At 63.0% G+C, this 17,826-nt stretch overlaps 2 protein-coding genes across 2 annotated transcripts in view; one reads left to right on the forward strand and one right to left on the reverse strand.

Moving 5' to 3' along the window:
* Positions 1-4,954: 4,954 nt before the first annotated feature.
* Positions 4,955-11,259, forward strand: SYT12 (synaptotagmin 12; the record flags this gene model as incomplete). The annotated part of the gene is made up of 7 exons (XM_082485526.1): positions 4,955-5,077; positions 6,590-6,783; positions 7,088-7,480; positions 9,633-9,848; positions 9,949-10,069; positions 10,302-10,435; positions 11,086-11,259. The coding sequence occupies exons 1-7, from the start codon at positions 5,041-5,043 to the stop codon at positions 11,257-11,259; spliced, it is 1,269 nt and encodes a 422-aa protein (XP_082341652.1). The 5' UTR covers positions 4,955-5,040.
* A 3,269-nt stretch (positions 11,260-14,528) lies between these two features.
* Positions 14,529-17,826, reverse strand: part of IGHMBP2 (immunoglobulin mu DNA binding protein 2) — a gene marked incomplete at its 5' end in the record, with an annotated part of 44,653 nt that continues 41,355 nt past the window's right edge. The window contains 2 exons of the mRNA XM_082485668.1: positions 14,529-14,858; positions 17,249-17,433. Coding sequence (XP_082341794.1) covers positions 14,661-14,858; positions 17,249-17,433 — 383 coding nt within the window. The 3' untranslated portion in view covers positions 14,529-14,660. The remainder of the gene's footprint in view (positions 14,859-17,248; positions 17,434-17,826) is intronic.

Genomic DNA, 17,826 nt, shown 5'->3' on the forward strand with positions numbered 1-17,826 from the left:
CTGTGCGAGGCTGGACAGGTCTTCAGGTGCCAAACGCCCTGGGACAGCGCAGGATGCGGCTCCTCTCCCACCCCGTGGCGGTTTTGGGGTTACAGTCAGCGCTGGGTCTGTTTTCTCTCTGAAAATTGATTCCATGTCAGGAAGACGGTGGGACCATGTCCCGGTGCTGTCCCCCCCAGATCCACATGGCAGAGGAGCCGGAGTGCCCTGCGGCAGCGCGGGAGGGGTGGGGGGGGTGGCGCGCTGGCCCCGCTGCTGCTCTGGTAGGTTTTCCTGGGAATTAGAGGTGCGCTGGGGCCAGCGGAGACCCCCGCTGCTTGGGCTGCCTGCGTGTTTCCCCCCACAAAATTGTGATTATTCTGTTTTCTCCGACTGAAGCGAAGCGAACCTCTTGGTGTTCGGGATGACGGCGGTCTGGCGCTTGAGGTAAGGCGGCCGAGGAGGTGGCGGTGAGGCCGGCGGGAGAAGAGGAAGGCTCTCCATCCCCCTCCCTGCGGGCGCCCGTAGGAGAGGTTTTTTGGCTGGTGACCGCTGCCAGAGGAGGAGGCAGCCGGCGCTTGGGTGCCAACCTGCCGAAGGGGCTTTTTGGGCCGAGTCCCGCGTGAACTACGCCGCTTGGCGCTTTCTGAGAAGCAGCTTCGCCTTCTGCTGGGCCGGGGGGGGCAGAGCTGATGGATTGTCCTTAGGGCCGAGCGCTCGCTGCGGGGCGGCCCCCGGGCCCTACTGGGGGTGGCGTGGAGGGGGGGAGACTGCGGGGACCCTCCCCAGCCCTCAGCGGGGAAGAGCAGCGTGGGCGCCGAATTTAGGGATGGGGGGGTGGGGGGGCGAGGATGGGGTTGGCAGGTGGTGGCTGCCACCCTCGGGTGGCTTTGGGGGAGAAGGGGCAAGAGGAGGGGCTGCAGGTCCAGATGGAGAGAGATGCTGAGTGGGGTCCAGGGGGTGGTCCTGGGTGAGGGGGGAAGAGCCGAACAGTGCTGAGATGCTGCGGGGGGGGGTGGGGGGGGTGGGTCGGATGGGGCAGGGGGTCCCTGGGCAGCAGAAGAAGAGGGGGGATGTGGGGCAGCAGCGGGGGGGCTGCGGGATGCTGATGCCCTGAAGCCGGAGGGCTGTGGAGAGCCCCGGGGACGGGGGGGGCAGAAGCTGTCCCCGGTTCCCCCCACCGGGGGGGGGGGGGTTGGAGGGGGCGGAGCGGTCCCATCCCTCCCGTCACCCCCCCACCCCCCCCCCCCTCAGCCCCGGTGGAGCCCGGGGCGGCACCGCCCGCAGTCCCCGCTCCGGCGGCCGCGTCCCCCCCTCCTCCGCGCCATCGGCCAGAAAATGCACCTTTTTCCCCCAAAGGAGCGGTGAGTCGGGGCCCGCGGACCCCCCCGCCTGCCGGCGCGCAGGGGGGCGGCTCTGCCCGGGGGGGGGACGGGGGCGGTGGGACACGGGGGGGTGATGCCGCCCCGGGGGATGCGACACGGGGTGGCAGCGTGGGGAGGGATGCGGGGGGGGGGGGGGGGTAGGACCACGTTTGCCTTCTGTGCCCGGGGCTGCCCGCACCCGGGGGGGCGGGGGGGGGGGACAGCGGCCCTGCTCGCTCCCTGGGGGAGGGGGGAGGGTGGTTTTGGGGGGGTGGGGGGGTTACGACAACTTCCTGAGGAAAGTTGCCAGCCTGCGGGGCTGCGTGCCGAGAGCCGGGGGGGGGGGGGGGGGGGGGCGAAACCAGAGCCGGAGACCTCTGCGGCTATGTGTGTGTGTCCCCCCCCCCCAACTCCCCCCCCGGCAGTCCCCGGGCTGCCCCGGCGCGGCGGCGGGCGAGCGGAGCCACCTTCTCGCCAGCCCCCGGTGGCTGCGCCCCGCGGCCCGCCCTGTCCCTCCGTCAGCCCCGAGCGGGAGAAACCGGGGGGGGAAACGGGCTCCGGAGCGGCCTGGCCGGGGGGGGGGGGGGGGGGGGCGATTCTGCCCCCCCCTTTGCCAGGGGTTTTGGGCTGGGGTAGAGCAAAAAGCATCACGGGGGGCTGGAGAGCCCGGGGGGCGCAGAGAGCGGGCAGCTCATCGCAGGAGTGAGCAGGGGGCGCAGCTCGGGGGGGGGGGGGGGGGGGGGGGGGGCAGCATCCCCCTCTGTGCCCCGTCGGGGCGGGGGGGGTCGGATCCAGGAGCCCAACGCGCAGTCCGTGGGGCGCTGCAGGGGGGGAGGGGGGGGGGGTGTCAGAGCCCAAACCTCGGCGTTTAGTCAAGTTCGGGATGATTTTTTGGGGGGTTGGGTTGGTTTTTTTTTTTTTGGTGGTTTGTTTTTTGTTTTTTGTTTGGCAAACGAGCCAGCGGCAACCGTGATCCCAATTTTCCGCTTCTCAGATCGAGGGCAGAGAGGGCTTCGCCCCTCCAGCGGGGAGAGGGATGGAGAGGGATGGGAGAGCCTCACTGGGAGCCCGGGACGGAGCGGGAGGGTCGGTGCTGGAAGGGAGGAGGGATGCTGCGGGAGCACCAAGCTCATCGGTGAGACGAATTTCGGCCGGTCTCGGGTGCTTGGCAAAGCCAGGCTTTGGCCTCGGGGTCAGGGCTGGAAGGAAAGGGGGGGTGCGGAGAGTGCTGGGTTGCAAAATTTCAGGGTTGCAGCGGGCTCTGGAGGGGGTCCGCACGAAGCGGGGCCGTACCCGCGTTGGTGCAGGTGCTCTGGCACCAGCAAGGAGGGTTTCTGCGCGAGCTCTTTCGGGCCTTGGACGGCCACGATGCCAAAACAGCGGTGAGGTGTCAACCCCCCCTAAAGCTGGGGGGAGCCCCTCATCCCCCCCTGCTGTTTCTCTCCCTGCATGGAGCCCCTTTATCACCCTCCCCCCCCCCCCCCAGGCAGGACAAGGCATCCCCGTCTCTGCAGCGGCCGGGAAGCAGAGTGGGGCAGAGGGACACTGCGGTGGCCGGAGGGGACCCGGTCCCCTCTGAGCCGGGGCTCTGCGGGGCCTCGAGGTGTCCCCGGGGAAAGGCCAGCCGTCCCCGTGCCGCCGGCGGTGGGAGAGCGGTGCCTGTCCCCTCCTCGACCCTCGGGTTTGGTTTCCCGGGAAGGGATCGGAAAGGCAGGCCGGGGGCGGCAGAGCATCTCAGTGGCACGCTCGCAGGGAAGAGCGCAGTTAACACAAAATGCGATAAATCCCTTCCCCGAGCGCCTCGCGCCTCCGTTTGCTTGCTCGGGGAAGGCTGCCGTTATTTTGCTAATCGGACAATACCACCTAATTTAATTCCTGTGCCGCACACTGCAGTCACTCCGCGTCTCTCTGGGCGATGCCTGGGAAATCTGAAGTCGCTGCTGAGAGCCCGTTAGAAAAGGATGTTTTGGGGCAAAACACTCTGAAAGAAATGGAAAATTGGAAAATCTTTCCTGTTCTCCAAAGAAATGGAGGGTTTTTAAAAGGGATGCTTTCCCTTCTGCAGAGAAAGTTGGTCCTGAAAACTTCTTTATTTTCATGTTAAAAACCCCACTGGGAAACACGGAAAGAACTGGAGCCTCTTGCTGGGGCACAGGAGTTTTCCAGGGCATGAAAAGAGGCTGTTTTGGGTAAATCTCCATAATGTTGCAGTATTAGGATGTCGGTGGGGATTTCCAGCGCTAAACAGCAAAATGTTCCTTAAGCTGAGCTCAGTCCACACATGACATGAGTTTAGGACGTTCTCAGCTGTGATTGTACTGAGTGTTTATCTGTTGCACACAGAAGTGTACGTCTGTGCAGAGAGGTTGGGGGACGAGAGGGGCATCTCCCAGCCCTGTCACAGCCTTCCTGTCCTTCTGGCGTAGTGACTCGATGACAGTTGGAAAAAAGTCCTCCTCCTGCTGCTGTCCCGAGGGTGGACCGCGTGGCCCGTGCAGAGGGGCCCCCAGCCCCGTCAGACCAGCGTGGCTGATAGTTTATGCTATAACCCACTGCAATTCCCATCGTTGCCTATTAAAATCCAAGCCTGGATGGTTTTGGGGGGAGGGGGGGGGAGGTGATCACCTCCGCAGCACCTGAACGCGTGCGCATCCGAGGTGAGGGGGAAGATGGTACCCAAATATGGAGTGACCGTCCACCCGAGGCACGTCCGGCTCTTCTCCTGCGTGACGAGAGGGCTCTGGGGCTGCCCGAGTTTCGGGGGGGGGCCGCGATGAGGACGGTGGGGAGATTTTAAGTGCGGTGCTGAAGATGCGTCCCGGGGCGGGGGGGCCTGGGGGTCGCGGTCTGTGGGATCACAGCAGAGGAGGGTGGTCCGTGGTCTCCCGGCACAGATGCCGGGGGGCACGGGGGGCGCCGGCCCCGCTCGCGTTGCGTTTGCTTGTTGGGGGTCTGCGGGGGGTCCCAGAGCCCGTGTGCGTAGCGGGAAGCACCTGGCTCGGATGAATCCCCTCGGGCGCCGCAGGACGCCCCCGCTGGGGTGGCTCAGGGGCCTCCCCACGTTCAGGCTGGCTCTCGCCTCTGCCTCCCGTGGACAATCCCTGCGGGGAGGAGGGCGGCCGAGCTTCCCCCCTGCAGGAACCGAGTCCCGGGGAACGGCATCGCCTAAGCCCCGCAGCGACCCCGAAACGGGGCTGCTCCGCTCGCGGGCGGCCCCGGCGGAGCTGCGGGCGCAGAGCAGCCCCTCGGGTCAGGCGGGGGAAAGCTGCGGAAGGCGAAGGCGAGATTTAAGCTGGAAAAAAGGAGATTAGGAAAACAGCAAAGGGCTTCAAGGGCTCCCGGAGGGGAGATGTCTGCAGAAAGAGCGATGGAAAATGTCACCCCTTAAATACTCCCGAGGTAAATGATGCGACTCGGCGTCTCGGCGCGGCCGCTCGCCCGGGTCCCGTGGGGTTTTCAGTCCCCGCGTCAGCTCCTCTGTTAGCGGCTGAGGTGCTTTAGTGCGCGTTTGCTCCGTGCCCGGAAGAGGAGCCGCGGCTCGGAGCGATGGAGGGGGAGCAGCTATTCGGCATCCCTGCTAAAAAAATCAAGAGACAGCTATTTTTTAGTTGTGGTTTTTGGTTTTTTTTTCCCCCCCTTCATCCTAACTCATTGTCTTCCGCGTTGCAGGCTGTCCCGCTAGCGGGGAGCGTTTGCCATGGACAGCGGTCACGTAGGCAGATACCGCCTGAACGGTGAGTGCGCCCGGGCGCTGCGGGGCCGGGGCGGGGGGCAGAGCGGGGCGGGGGGCAGAGCGGGCCGGGGCTGCTGATCCTCGCTGCCTTCTGCAGGAGCGGCTCTGCGGCTCATCCACGCGGGGTTTAGTTTCCCACCACAGGGGTAAAACCCTCAAAGCCCCCCAAACTTCCCCACATTCGGCGCTCTGCCCGGGGCAGCGGGCGGGTCCGAGCGGGACGCGGGTTTCCAGCAGCGCTGGGATTCGTGCCTGGAGTTACCCAGAAGTAGGAGCCAGTAAAGGGTTATTTTGCCCAGTTTGGGGGGCAGCAGGAACCTGTGAACTCCTTGGAGCTGGATGGCACCGAAAACCTCCGTGCGCGGGAGCGCCCCAGAAAGCGGCAGCGCTTCCCCCCCCCATCCTCGGCCGAGGGCGCGGGGGAAAAACTGCCGAAATCGCATAGATCCCAGAAAGCGCAGCGCTTTGCAGACCGTAAGGGGTTTGGGTCGGGGTGGGGGAAGCGGGACCTGGCTCCTGCCCCGAGGCTTTAACCCGCGAGATCCCTCCGGGCTGCCCGTGGCCCTCTGGAGGGGTCAAAATTAGGCGCTTCGGATGCGAGTGGTCGGCGCCTTCTGGCACGCGCCTGTGCTGGCTCCCGCCGAGGAGTTCTGGGGGCAGCGCTGGGCTGTCCCCCGCTCGGTGCCATGTGGGAGCTCGGTTAGCGCGCCTCCGGCTTTTCCTGGCGCTGGAGCTGCTGCCGAAGGAGGGAGCGCCGTGGCGTGACGCGGGAGGACTCCCCGGCAGCGCTCCGGAACCAGGAATCTTTCTTTTTGTTTGTTTGTTTTTTTTTTTCTCCCCTTTTTTTTTTTTTTTTTTTTTTGCGTTACGCTGAGCGATGGCTGTTGGTTCCGTCGCGGGCGCGATGGAGGCTGCTGCAATGCAGCAACAGCCGCTCAGCGTACCATCGCCGGGCTGCCGTGTCCCCCCTGCTTCGCAGCCGCGCGCCCGACCTCTCTCCTCCCTGGATCTCAGCGGCAGCAGCTCTGGGCTTTTCTTCCCCCTGTTTCCAAAGGATGTGCGTCTATTTGCGTGTTTTCCCCCTATGTCTGGATTTTCTTGGCACGCCGGCCCACGGGGAGGCAGGCAGCAGCGAGGGTTTCCCTGGGGTGGAAAGGGCGATGCAGATGTGAGCACATCTGTGAGCAGGATGGATCCGTAGCCGGTGAAGGGACCCCCGGGGCGACGCCGCCATTCCCTGATTTTCCTTGTTTGCCGGGAAACAGGGCTGAAATACACCTGCGTGTCACCTCCCAGCGAAGCGAAGCGAGGACTGTGATTTTGGTTTTGGCTCGCAGAGCTGCTGCCCGACAGCGTTTCCCACCCGCCCCGCTGGGACGCTGTGGTTTATCCCCCGCCGCGGTCGAGCCCATCCTCGTAGCTCAGAGCCGAGTTTTTGGCGCGGGAGCAGCGGAGGACGGAGCCTCTGCCCCGGGCTCCGCGCCGCCTGACGGTGCCTCTCGTCCCCCGGCAGTCGCCACCAGCCCGCCGCGGTGGGAGATCGGCATCTACGCCGCTGGCGCCTTGGCGCTGCTGGGGATCGCCGCCGTCAACCTCTGGAAGCTCTGGCGCTCCGGCAGCTACCCGGCGCCCTCCCCCTTCCCCAACTACGACTACCGGTACCTGGAGCAAAAGTACGGGGCAGCGTGTTCGGAGGGGAAACACAAGGTAAAAGGGTGGAAAGTTTGGCTCTTCTCCTCTCCCTCGGCAACACGCGAGCCGCCGGAGGGGCAAAAAATGCCACCTGCGTCCTCTCGCTGCGGCGGGGGGGGGGGGAGGAGCCATCAGCAGTGACCTGGTGCTGCTGGAGAGTTTGGGGGGCTGGAAACGGGGTTTGGGAGCCGCGGGCGGTGCTGGGGCCGAGCGGGGTGGCGCTCTAAGGGTGGCCGGGGGGTAGCGGTGGAGCCCAGCCGTGCCCGGCTCTGCGCGGAGCGGGGGATGGCAGCGCCCGGTTTTCCTTCCCCGTTGGCAGCGAGGGGCGGCGCCGGGCTCGCAGAAGGCACCGGAGAAGCCCTCCGCCGCCCGCAAGAGCAGCCTGCGGGCCGCCGACACCTTCGAGAGCATCAACGAGCTGGGGAGCCTGGAGCTGATGAGCAAAGACCTGGGCTTGGCCCCCTACGGCCCCCTGAAGAAATCCGTCTCGGCCGACTCCCTCAGCTCCGTCTCCTCCATCGGGAACAACTTCGGGCAGGACTTCACGGTGGGGCAGGTGGAGGTGTCCATGGAGTACGACGGGAGGGCGGCCGCCTTGCACGTGACGCTGCTGCAGGGCAAGGACCTGCTGGAGAAGGAGGACGCGCGCTTCGAGTTCTGCTTCATGCGCATCAGCCTGCTCCCGGCCGAGCACATCGTCGGCATCTCCCGGGTGAGCCGCTCGCCCCCGGCTGCGCAGAGACAGCCCGTCCCTTCGCGGCACCGCTTTCGGCGGCAGCGCCGCCTCGGCCAACCGCCCCGAGGCGCTGGGGGGGCTCTGGGGGGCGGGGGGGGGCCGGGACGCGCTGGGCTGGCTGCGGTTGGCACAGGGGCTTTGGAGCCCGGCGCGGGGTGGGGGGTCGGCACAGGGGGTCCCGGGCGGGTTTGGGCACCCGGGAGCCGGCAGAGGCGGCGGATGGGCGCTGACTTTGTTGTCCCCGAGCGTGGCGCGCGGCAAGATTTGGCACCGGGCTGTCCCCGCTGCGGGGGCCGGGGGTGCTGCGGGCGGTGGCGGAAGCGGTCCGGGGCGGGATGTGGGGGAGGCGGCGGGTTGGGCGCAGGCTGCCGGCGTCGTGCCGCGGCCCCGCGCGCTCACCTCACCCTGGCGATGCCCCAGCGCGGCCCTCGCGACGCCCTCCCGCCCCAGTCCAGGCGCTGCGTCCACACTGGCGGGGCCAGAACCAGGGGTGGCTCTGGGGCGAAACCTCCCGTTTTAAGCGCCCCAAAAGCTGCCTCCGGAAAGCGGGAGCCTCCGTTTTCTTTCAGCAGCTGCTTTTTGCGCAGCGCAGGGTCAGCGTCAGCCGGTTTGATTGAATCAGGGTATTCCAGAAAGGAGCGGAAAGCTTCGTCCCGCTAACGAAGCCTTGCCGCGGGGGTGGGGGAAGGGTTCCAGGCAGCCCAAAACCGCGGCCTTTGAGACGTTTCCACAGCGCCCTTTTAGGACCGTTTTCCCATCCGAAGATCAGGCTCTTTATTTATGCTCTGGAGATATTTATTATTTAGCACCATTATTTATAATTCACCAGCGCTATTTACGCTCTTTTGCTGTTCTGAGACAAGTCATAAAGACACATTCCGTTCTTTTCCTTTAATGCTTTACAGTACTTACGTTGTTTGGTTGTTTGGTTGTTTTTTTTTTAAATAGCAGCTCACTTTTCTCTTGTACGTTTCACCCAGAGATGCCAAAATACAAAGTGGGCTGCAGACAGGTAGTTGCTGGTGCTATAAAGCAGATATAACTGCAAATCGGCTTTTCCCGTGGAGGTACTTTAATCCCCCCCGGGGGCTCCGGGGGGCGGAGGTCTCCCATGGGAGCGCGTGGGACTGCCGCCCTGGGAGGGGGCGATGGAAGGTACCGCCTCGTGTCCTTCATCCCAGGGATGGAGCACCTCGAGGGGAGGACAGAGAGGCGGTGGGGAGGTCCGTGGGCTGAGGCGAACCGTCGCCGGGCACTCCGGGCGCTCGGGGGGCGATGGAGCCCGACGGGCTCAGGGCTGAGCCCCCGGTCCCGCAGCGGGATCCCTTTCCCCCGGGGGGGTCGCGGGGAGCGGGAGGCTCCGCTTTGCTCCGCACCACCCCAGGCTGCGGCTTTCCGTCCTGTGGGAGCACCGGGCGGGTGTCCTTTTAGGGCAAACCCCTGATCGCTGGGTGGTACCTTAGATACCAAAAGAAATAGGGCTGGAGCAGGAAAACCCCAGTCTCTAAAGCGGTGATTTCGGAGCAGTTCCCCCCACCAGCGCTTTGGGAGCGGGGAGGGACCAGCACCCCGCCGGACGGGGCCCTGCGGCGTTGCTGCGGCGTTTGCTCCAAGCGAATGATGTGACGTAGAGACGATGTCTGGCAAAAAGCACCGTCTCCACTTGGCAGGTTGAGGGCTGCGGCGCGGGGCTGGGGGTTACCCCTTGGCTGAGTCCCGGAGCCCGACGTGGCGACGCGGCCGCGCGCCCGAGCTCCCACGGCACGGGGATGCCCGGCGCTCCCCTCCGAGAGCGCCCCGCCAACGTGAAATTCGTGATTGAAAGAATTAATGGGCACGGGGGCAGCTCGTGGCCCCTGTTTTCTATCCCAATCGCTGAGCGGCTGCTGCGCACAGGTGGGAAATCGCTTTTGTCCCCATCGGGGCTGGGACCCCCCGGCTCCCTGGGGCTGGGGGACGCCCCGCGCTCGCCGCCCCAAAGCCCCACGGGCTCCTCGCAGCTCCCTCGAGAGAAACAGGGCGGATCTCGGACCAAACAGGGCGGATCTCGGGCCCAGCGGGGCAAATCTTTGGTACCCACCAAAGCCCGGCGGGTACCGCGGCAATCCCCCCCCCTTCCCCGCGGCAGATTCAGCGCAGCGCCTACGCCGTGGCCTTCGACGAGCGCTTCTCCATCCCGCTGGACCCGGCGGCGCTGGAGGAGAACAGTCTGCGCTTCTCCGTCTTCGGCATCGACGAGGACGAGCGGAACGTCAGCACCGGCGTGGCTGAGCTCAAGCTCTCCGACCTGGACCTGGCCACGCGTCCCTTCAGCGCCTGGCTCTACCTGCAGGACATGAACAAGGTGAGCAGTGGGGGCGGTCCATCTCCCACCTTGTTTTTTGGGGGGTTTCTTCTCCCGGCCGGGCTGGGGCCGATGGGTGATGGGACGTTGTGTCCCGCAGGCAGTGGACACGGTGGGGGAGATCCTGCTCTCCCTGAGCTACCTGCCCACGGCCGAGCGCCTGACGGTGGTGGTGGTCAAAGCCAAGAACCTCGTGTGGACCAACGGCAAAGTGACCGCAGGTGAGCGGGGGATGCCGGGTGGGCGCAGGTGTCCCTTGGCGCTCCGCGGGCGGGGGGTGGGCTTTCATCCCGGTTTATCCTGCTACGCTACGTGGGTGGTTATTGGCGTGGCTCCTGTTGAGGACAGACCCCCCCAGGAAGGTCCACCGGGGGTGGTTTCCCCCGCTTTCTCCGTATCGCAGGGGAAGCGCATGACTGACCCCGGGTTTCCCTCTCCCCCCACCCCGAGCAGATCCCTTCGTCAAGGTGTACCTGCTGCAGGACGGGAGGAAGATCAGCAAGAAGAAGACAGCCGTGAAGAGGGACGACACCAACCCCGTGTTCAACGAGGCCATGATTTTCTCGGTGCCGGCCATCGTGCTCCAGGTCTGTCCCCAGCCTGGGGGGGCACATCCCGTCGCTCCTCCAGGTCCCCGAGTGCCTGCGCTAGCGAGGACTCCCCGGGGTGGGGGGGGTTCTTGGGGGGATCGTGGGAGCTGTGGGGTGGGGGCCATATATGTGTGTATGTGTGGGGTAGGGGGTGTGTGTGGGGGGTATGTATGGGGTATGGCTGTTGGGGGGGATGTGTCTGTGTGGGTTGGGGGATGTAGGGGGGTGTATAGGGTATGGTTGTGTGTGTGGATGGTGCACATGTGGGTTTAGGGGATGTGGGGAAAGTGGGGGGGGTGTAAGTATGGTGGGGGCGTATAGGAGGATGTATACGTACGGGGTATGGTTGCTTATGGGGATGAGCGTATGGAGTTCTCAAGTATGGGGCGGTGGGTATGGGAGATGTACGGATGGGGTGGGGGTACAGAGGGATGCGTTTATATGGGGTGTAGCTATTTTGGCGGATGTGTATTTATGGGGCGGGGGATATCGGGGATGTGTACGTACGGGTTAGTACTGGGGGCACCTCTGTGTGTGCGTGTCCGGTTGGGGAGGGTACGGGGACACGTATATGGGGGGGGTCCGCACCAGCAACGCAGCGCCTGCGCTAAGCCGGAGCGCCGTGACGGCCTCGCGCTGCCCCACAGGACCTGTCCCTGCGGGTGACGGTGGCCGAGTGCGGCGAGGACGGCCGCGCCGACAACACGGGCCACGTCCTCATCGGCCCGGCGGCCAGCGGGATGGGCATCACCCACTGGAACCAGATGCTGGCCACGCTGAGGAAGCCCGTCTCCATGTGGCACCCGCTCCGGCGAAACTAGGCTGCTGGCGGGGGGAGCCCGGCGCGGCCCCGGCGTCCCGCACCCCGGCACCGGCTCTGCCCCAGGGACAGCGGGCAGAGGGGGGCTCTGCCCGGCCGGCGGTTTGGCCGAGAGCCGCCCCGAGGCGGCGTTTGCGGCTGGGCAGGAGCCGAGAGAGGCTCTGCGGCGCTGGAAAAGGCGGAGCTGCCGGCGTGCCTTGGCCGGAGCATCTTGCTGAAATATTCGGAGGACGGAGCACCTCCTTGGCTGCGTCTCTCCCCAGCCGGGTCGCCCTCACATGCGCTGGGGGCTGCGAACGCACCCCCGAGAGAGGAGTCCTCCCTTCGAATGGACCAAAACCAGCACCGACCTCCCCGAACTGCTGCCCGGCCGTCAGCCGCGCGCCCGAGCATCCTGCGTGCTCCCCGGCGGCCCCCCAAAATCGGCAGTGCCCTCGGATATGGACCTCGAGAGCTCCTGGGCAGGGGCTGGATTTCTTTGGAAGGCGGTTTTTGGTTGACCTGGGGGGAAAACGGAGAGGGGGTTGATAAAGTGCCGGCACGGCACGGTTTCTCTCGGCGTGTGTGGTTTTTCTGTTGAGTTTTCGAGGGATTTTGGTGTATTTCACCCGGGCTGAAATGCTTCCAATGGGAAGGAAGGGAGAAATAACAGTAGAAAAAGAAACTGTTATTCTATATGGTTTTTCCTTCCATCTCTCGTCAAGCAGAGTAAATCTCTCCCGTCTCTCTGCTGGCCGCGGAGGGGTGGCCGGGTTTGTCGAGTGGTTTTCCAGCCTCTAAGGTTTGAGGTCAGACCCGTGCTGAGAGTCAGCCCCTAAAGGTCCAACGTGATGGGGGTCAGCTTTTCCCACCCCGGCCCCTTTTTCCCAGCTGAAGTAACCCTCGGGGCTGCTCATAACAGCGCGGCAAGTTCCTGCTCTCCTAACACAAACCTTTGTGCTGGGGATTACCTTTTGCAGCCCCTGGAGTCACGCTTTGACTTGCTCATCCCAAAGCTCACTCGTTTTTTTCCCGCAATCTGGGTGCAGAAGGGGACGTCTCAGCCCTGTGACCGAAGGCAGAGATGAACAAGTCCTAATTTAATAATTTTTAAGCCCAACTCCTGTTTCAGGGGGAAGGGAGGGGAAAAAGCTCTTTGGACGCTGTCTGCCCGTGGCTCCTGGCCCAGGCGAGGACCAGCCCTGGGTGAGGTTTGGGGTTTTGGGGGGAGCTGATGCCCACTGTACTTTCTGGAGGGTGGCAGAGGGAGGGCTCTGATGGAGCTCCCCCACGGCATGGGCTGGGGGGCAGAGGATGCCCTGGGGACGGAGCCTCGGCTCTTCTCTGCCTGCAGAACGCTGGCAGGGAGCCAGGCGGGGGAATCGGGGGAGTTTGGGGCTGTTTGCCAGCGAGCCGGTGCCACGGGGTGAGCACAGGCAGGGAGGTGGTTGCTCGAAGGGTTTGAGCAGGAAAAAAAAAAGTGTGAATGAGCCACTTGTCCCTGATTAAAGACGACACCGTGGCGGTACCCCGCACTGGCAGCGATTTTCCTTTCTGCTCGTCTGTCTTCTCTGCCTGACCTTGGTTTTGGGACGAGGCTGCAATGTCTCTGCTGTCTCCCCCTCCGCAGCCCCTCGCAGGCGCTGCTCTGGCTCTTTCCCTGCACACACCTCGCACCGCTCGCTGATGCACAGATTTTCTTCTCCCATGCTCCGTCACTTCCTCCTCCCCACCTTTCCCTCCAGGAGCCCTGACGTCCCATCTGCTGCCGCGCGAGCCGGTGCCATCCCCCCATGGGCTGACGCACGCTGGCCCCGGGGAGCACGGCGCGAGCCAAGGCGATGCTGGGACCGAGGTAGGTGCGGACAGGCTGCGTTTGCCCGGGCTGGGGCTGCAAGGGGAGGGGGTTGTGAGGGATGAGGTTTACTGAAGGATGAGGAAGGGTTTTTTTGATGGTGTTCACAGCCTGTACTAACAGGCACCCAGATTTGGGGGAAAATTTGCTTATTAGCTACCTCAGCTAGCATTTGGGCAGGTGGACAGACATGGAAACACTTTGCTATCCCACAGCCCCTGCGAATTGCTGAGCCTTTGGCCGGGATGAGAGGAGTGCCTTCCGCCGGTGCTGAAATCACCGGTGGGCAAGACCTGCCGGTGTTCAGCCCCAAAATGATGGGCCACGTGGGGTCTGGAGCTTTTTATTGTGCCCCTCTCCAGCCATTCCTCTGTGGAGGCATCTCAGCACCTTTTCCTTCATCCCAGGGCCTGTGTGTGCCATCCTGGGGACAAAACGTGGCTGCTCGAGCTGTTCCTCAGGGGGTGGCGGACCCTGTGCGATGCCATCGGTACCCACTCGCAGCCATCAAGGAGAGGGGAGAGGGCTGTGGGTGGATGGAGAGGTGCTTTGGAGATGAGGATCAGGAGGCAGAAAACAATGTGGGAGATCGGTAAGTTTTGGGGGGTACAGGAGCAGGGAACAGCTCCGGGAGGGACGGGCGGTGCTCAACGCGAGGCTCCCTCCTGCCTGGGAGCGCTGCACAAAGCCGGCGCGGCCGTACCCTGCCTGCGCTGCTGTGGGCTTTCCCAGGGCCACCGGCCTCTGAGGAGCTTTGTGGGCAGGACGGGGAAAAGCAAAGCGTCTCCTCGGCCGGTCGGGGCAGCGTGGGGGCAGGGAAGGGCACCGGGGCAGAGGGAGAGACCCCACCAGCGCTGCGAGCGAAGGCGGCGGAGGGCGGCTCTCCCAGAGCAGTGGGCTGTGTATTTTGGAGCAGCTCGCTGGGCTGTCAAGACTCGCCTCTCCGTCCCCATCCTGCAGCGGGGCTGAGCCCACAGCCGGCAGCCCCTCTGCGCGGTGGGGAGGGGACACAGCCCGGCGCTGCCTGCTCCCGAGGGGGCTTTGGCTCTTGCCGGCTGCCGTGTGGACACACCAGTCCACTCCAACTCCGAGCTGTGCTGGGAGGATCGCTGGACTGGGAAAACGGAGCTGGAGGCATCCGTTTCCTTAGTCATCCTCCCCCGAGGAGAGGGTCACCCGGGGTTTTCAGTTCCTCCCACGCTCCTGCTCACAGAGATTTATCTTTTTACTGTAGCGGGAGAAATGTCACAGCGACAGCTGATTGCTTTAGGTGTTTTAATATCCGTCGTTACTGGCACTCTCCAGCCTCTCTGTGTACATCCATTACTTTGTCAATAAGGATAACCGGGACAAATAAAGCCGCTCGCCTTCCTCCGGCTCAGCTCTGTGGTTTAGGGAGACCCAGTGACTATTTATCCAGGCACGCTGGCTCCAAGCTGTCTACCACCCAAAACCGAGAGCTCCCGTTTTCCTCTCGGGCTCAGCACCGCCCGGTAGCTTTAATAGCATCTTTGGTTTACGTAGTCTGACCTGTGACTTCAAGGTTACAAAAGAAGTATTCACGTCCTTCATTTCTCCTTGTCTTTCTTTTTGCTCTTTCTCTGGCTGGTCAGCTCGCTGAGCTTCTTGTCGAGGCGCCGCTGGAGATGGGCTCTCTTGGCTGGGTCCAGGGACTTGTCTTTGGAGCCGCTCCCGGGATAGAGAACCCCTTCCCTGCTGATCCTCTGCCGCGCGTGGGCCTTGGCCTTCTCCCCGCAGCCGTGAACCTGGCGGAGAGAGAACGGACAGCGGTGGCCGGGGAACAGGGCAGCGACCGTGTATGTGGGAACCGGGCGATTTTATTCCCAGAACCCGGAATTCCTCTTCCACCCGATTTGCACCCTCCTAAAGCCATCTCCCATTTATTTATAGCTCTGCTAAGAGGAAACAAAATCTAAAAGTAATTTTTCTCCTGGAATCTACACGGTGGGTAAATCATCCTTTTGGATGGTTTAAGTGCCTCCTTCCAAAACCTTAAACATCTGGGGGAAACTCACACTCCTCGTGAACAGCCGGATCTGTTCTAGCCGCATGAGAGCTAGAAATAAAACGCTGTTCTCTGCTAATACAGTATGACTTGGGGGGGGAAAGAGTGAGACAAGAAAGGTGACCTGGGAAATAAGAGGAGACCACTTTAGCCATAGATCTGCTTCCTTAGTGTCATTAGATCTGTCTTCTGTATCGGAATACAAAAAGCATCATAATGCTAATTTTGTGCAGGCAAACCTTTTCCCAACCCACCTGCGCTGAAGCCTAGGCCGTGTTTAAGGTGCATTAAGCCAAGTTCAGCACCGCCCTGAATCATCTCCACCAGGTCTAAATTAAAGATCCTAAAAGTTTACCCCTTCTGCTTGCCCCGTCCCAAAGTCACTTGACGTTTTCAGGAACCGCAAGCGGCTCTGAGGATGCCAGCCCGGTCAGTGCCGTGACAAACCTTCCTGTCCCCGCCAGCGCTGCTGGAGCAGGCTGCCAATGGCCAGGAATAGCCGCGCGCAGCACCTGGCACGCGGCTCCGAGCCAGGACCGGGCTTTCTGAGCCTGCTGCCCCATCGAAGCCAGCCGTAGCTAACGGACCCTCCAGGCCACGTTTAAAACGGGCAGCACCTCCCGCGGCAGCAGGTGCTGGAGAGCAGGTTGGACATCACGCAATGGGTCGGCTGTGCTGGAGCGGGTGGGGAGGGGTTCAGCAGCCGGGGGCTGCGAGAGGGGAAAACGAGCTCTTTCTGAGCAGCGGCCCTCCAGAGGCAGAGGCTCTGAGATGCCCTCTGAGATGGCGCCAGGTATGGGTAGGAGGTCTCAGGCTATTTCACATCGAGGCCTGATAACATCTGGAAAAAGAGCTGAACTTTAAAAAGCAAGAAAAACTCATTGTGGATTTTATCCTTCCCATTGTTTCTCATTGGAGTCCTCATTACAATTCGGCAGGGAGAGGCGATTCTGCAGGAAATAAATTTATATCCCAACTGGATTGTGAATGACCATAAATACAACTATTCTTTGCCATGGAAACAGATAGTACTTGACAAGTGGAAAATCTATGCTGAGGATTTATAGGTCAGCTCGCTAAATGCTGCTAAGCTCTGGGAGACTCCACACGGCGAAGAGCTATGCCTGGGTGAGGCAGGACGAGGGACAACGGGCGCAGGAGGCTGCGGCTGAATGGAGAACCGTCACCTCTCAGCCTGCGTACTCGTCACAGCCGCCGTCCAGCCACAGCAGCTCTGCCCCCAGGACTCAAACCCTGTGGCCAGCTTACCACGAAGCATCACACTGCCAACGCTGGAGGCTTAAAGTCACCTGCTTGCCTCTGCACCTGACCAGAAAGATGAAGCCTGACATCAGTTTAGGCTTAGTTTCCTTCCTTCCCGCATCTGGGGACGAAAGGGCTGTCAAGCAGCTACGGAAGAACAGCCAGGGAGAAGCTGTTGGTTCAGTGGCCATCACGCTACCGCTCCCACGGGCATGCAGGACATGGCAGGGCTGCCGAGATGCCTGCTCGGGAGTCCTCCAGCGCAGGAAAGCAGAGCAGAGGAGGCTGAGGGACTGCGGTCACTCAGGTATGCATGGGAGCTGCAGCTGAGGCTGCACAGTGCGGAGCAACCCAGCTCCACGCCAGAAAGGCACTTAAGGAAACGCCTGACTGCTAACCAGGCACGCAGCGCTGCTCTGTGCGGGATCAGGCCTTGACTCGTCCCCAGGTTCCAGAGGGAGTCTGCAACGAGCTGGGAAGCCAGTGTCCGGGCTCCCTCCAGTCACTGTCTTAAGCTCATGCCTCTTCGTTTCTCCTCTCTGCCTCGCTTTATCTGCACGACCCAGGAGTGTAAATGGCAGAGAACAGTACAGAAGGGCACAAAGCAAGAGAGGAAAAAAAGAAAAAGCTCTCGGGAGGAGGTGTGCAGAGCCCACGTGTCAGCGCCTGGCAGCCCTTTCTACCTGCAGCTCCAGCAAAAGCTCTGGCAGAGAGGGCTCCGCTTCACACTCCTTGCAAGGAAACCCTGCCTGGGGAGCCTGACGGGGAAAATTCCCACGTTAAACCCATGTTGCTTGGCACATCCTACTCCTCTCCAGCCCCCTCAGCGCTCACAGCCCCGGGCAGGCTGCCCGGCCCCACGCGTACCTCCGGGATGTGATGGCTGAGGCAGTAGCGCCTGTTGCAGTGGAGGCAAAGCTGTCCCAGGGTGGCAACGCTGGCCTTGCAGCGGGGGAAGCCGCAGGTGTTGTCAGCTTTAATGGCAGCAGAGATCAGAGCGTCGATATCTTCTTCTGCCACGCTGTCTGCTCCGCTCTTAACTGCTGGCTTTCCTGGGGAGAAGACGGGGAAGAGAGCCGGCCATTTAACCGCCTGCTTAGCACTGGAGAACAAACCCGAGCAACCCGCGGCTACAGCCCCGGCTCGTGAGAAGCAGCACTGGCCCAGGGACTTGCCGCTTGCAGCAACTGGGATTTCAGCCCCCATGAGATCCATTGTGCCAATAAACTCTGGCCCGTGTTCAAAGGCACTAATGGGAGCTCAAGGCTCCCACCCGCAGCACGCCTGGGGCGGGGGGGAAAAGGGACCGTGTCTGGCAGGGAGGAGAGCAGCTCCCGGCTCTGTTTTCCCTGCTTCCACTTTTAGGAGGCAGCCACATCCTTCGATGCGGGCCAGGTACCCCTCTCAATTCCCCTCCCTACGTTTGGGAGCCTCCAAGCTAACTC

The sequence above is a fragment of the Vanellus vanellus genome (genome assembly GCF_965231255.1).
Source record: "Vanellus vanellus genome assembly, chromosome: 6".
Classification (NCBI taxonomy): domain Eukaryota; kingdom Metazoa; phylum Chordata; class Aves; order Charadriiformes; family Charadriidae; genus Vanellus; species Vanellus vanellus.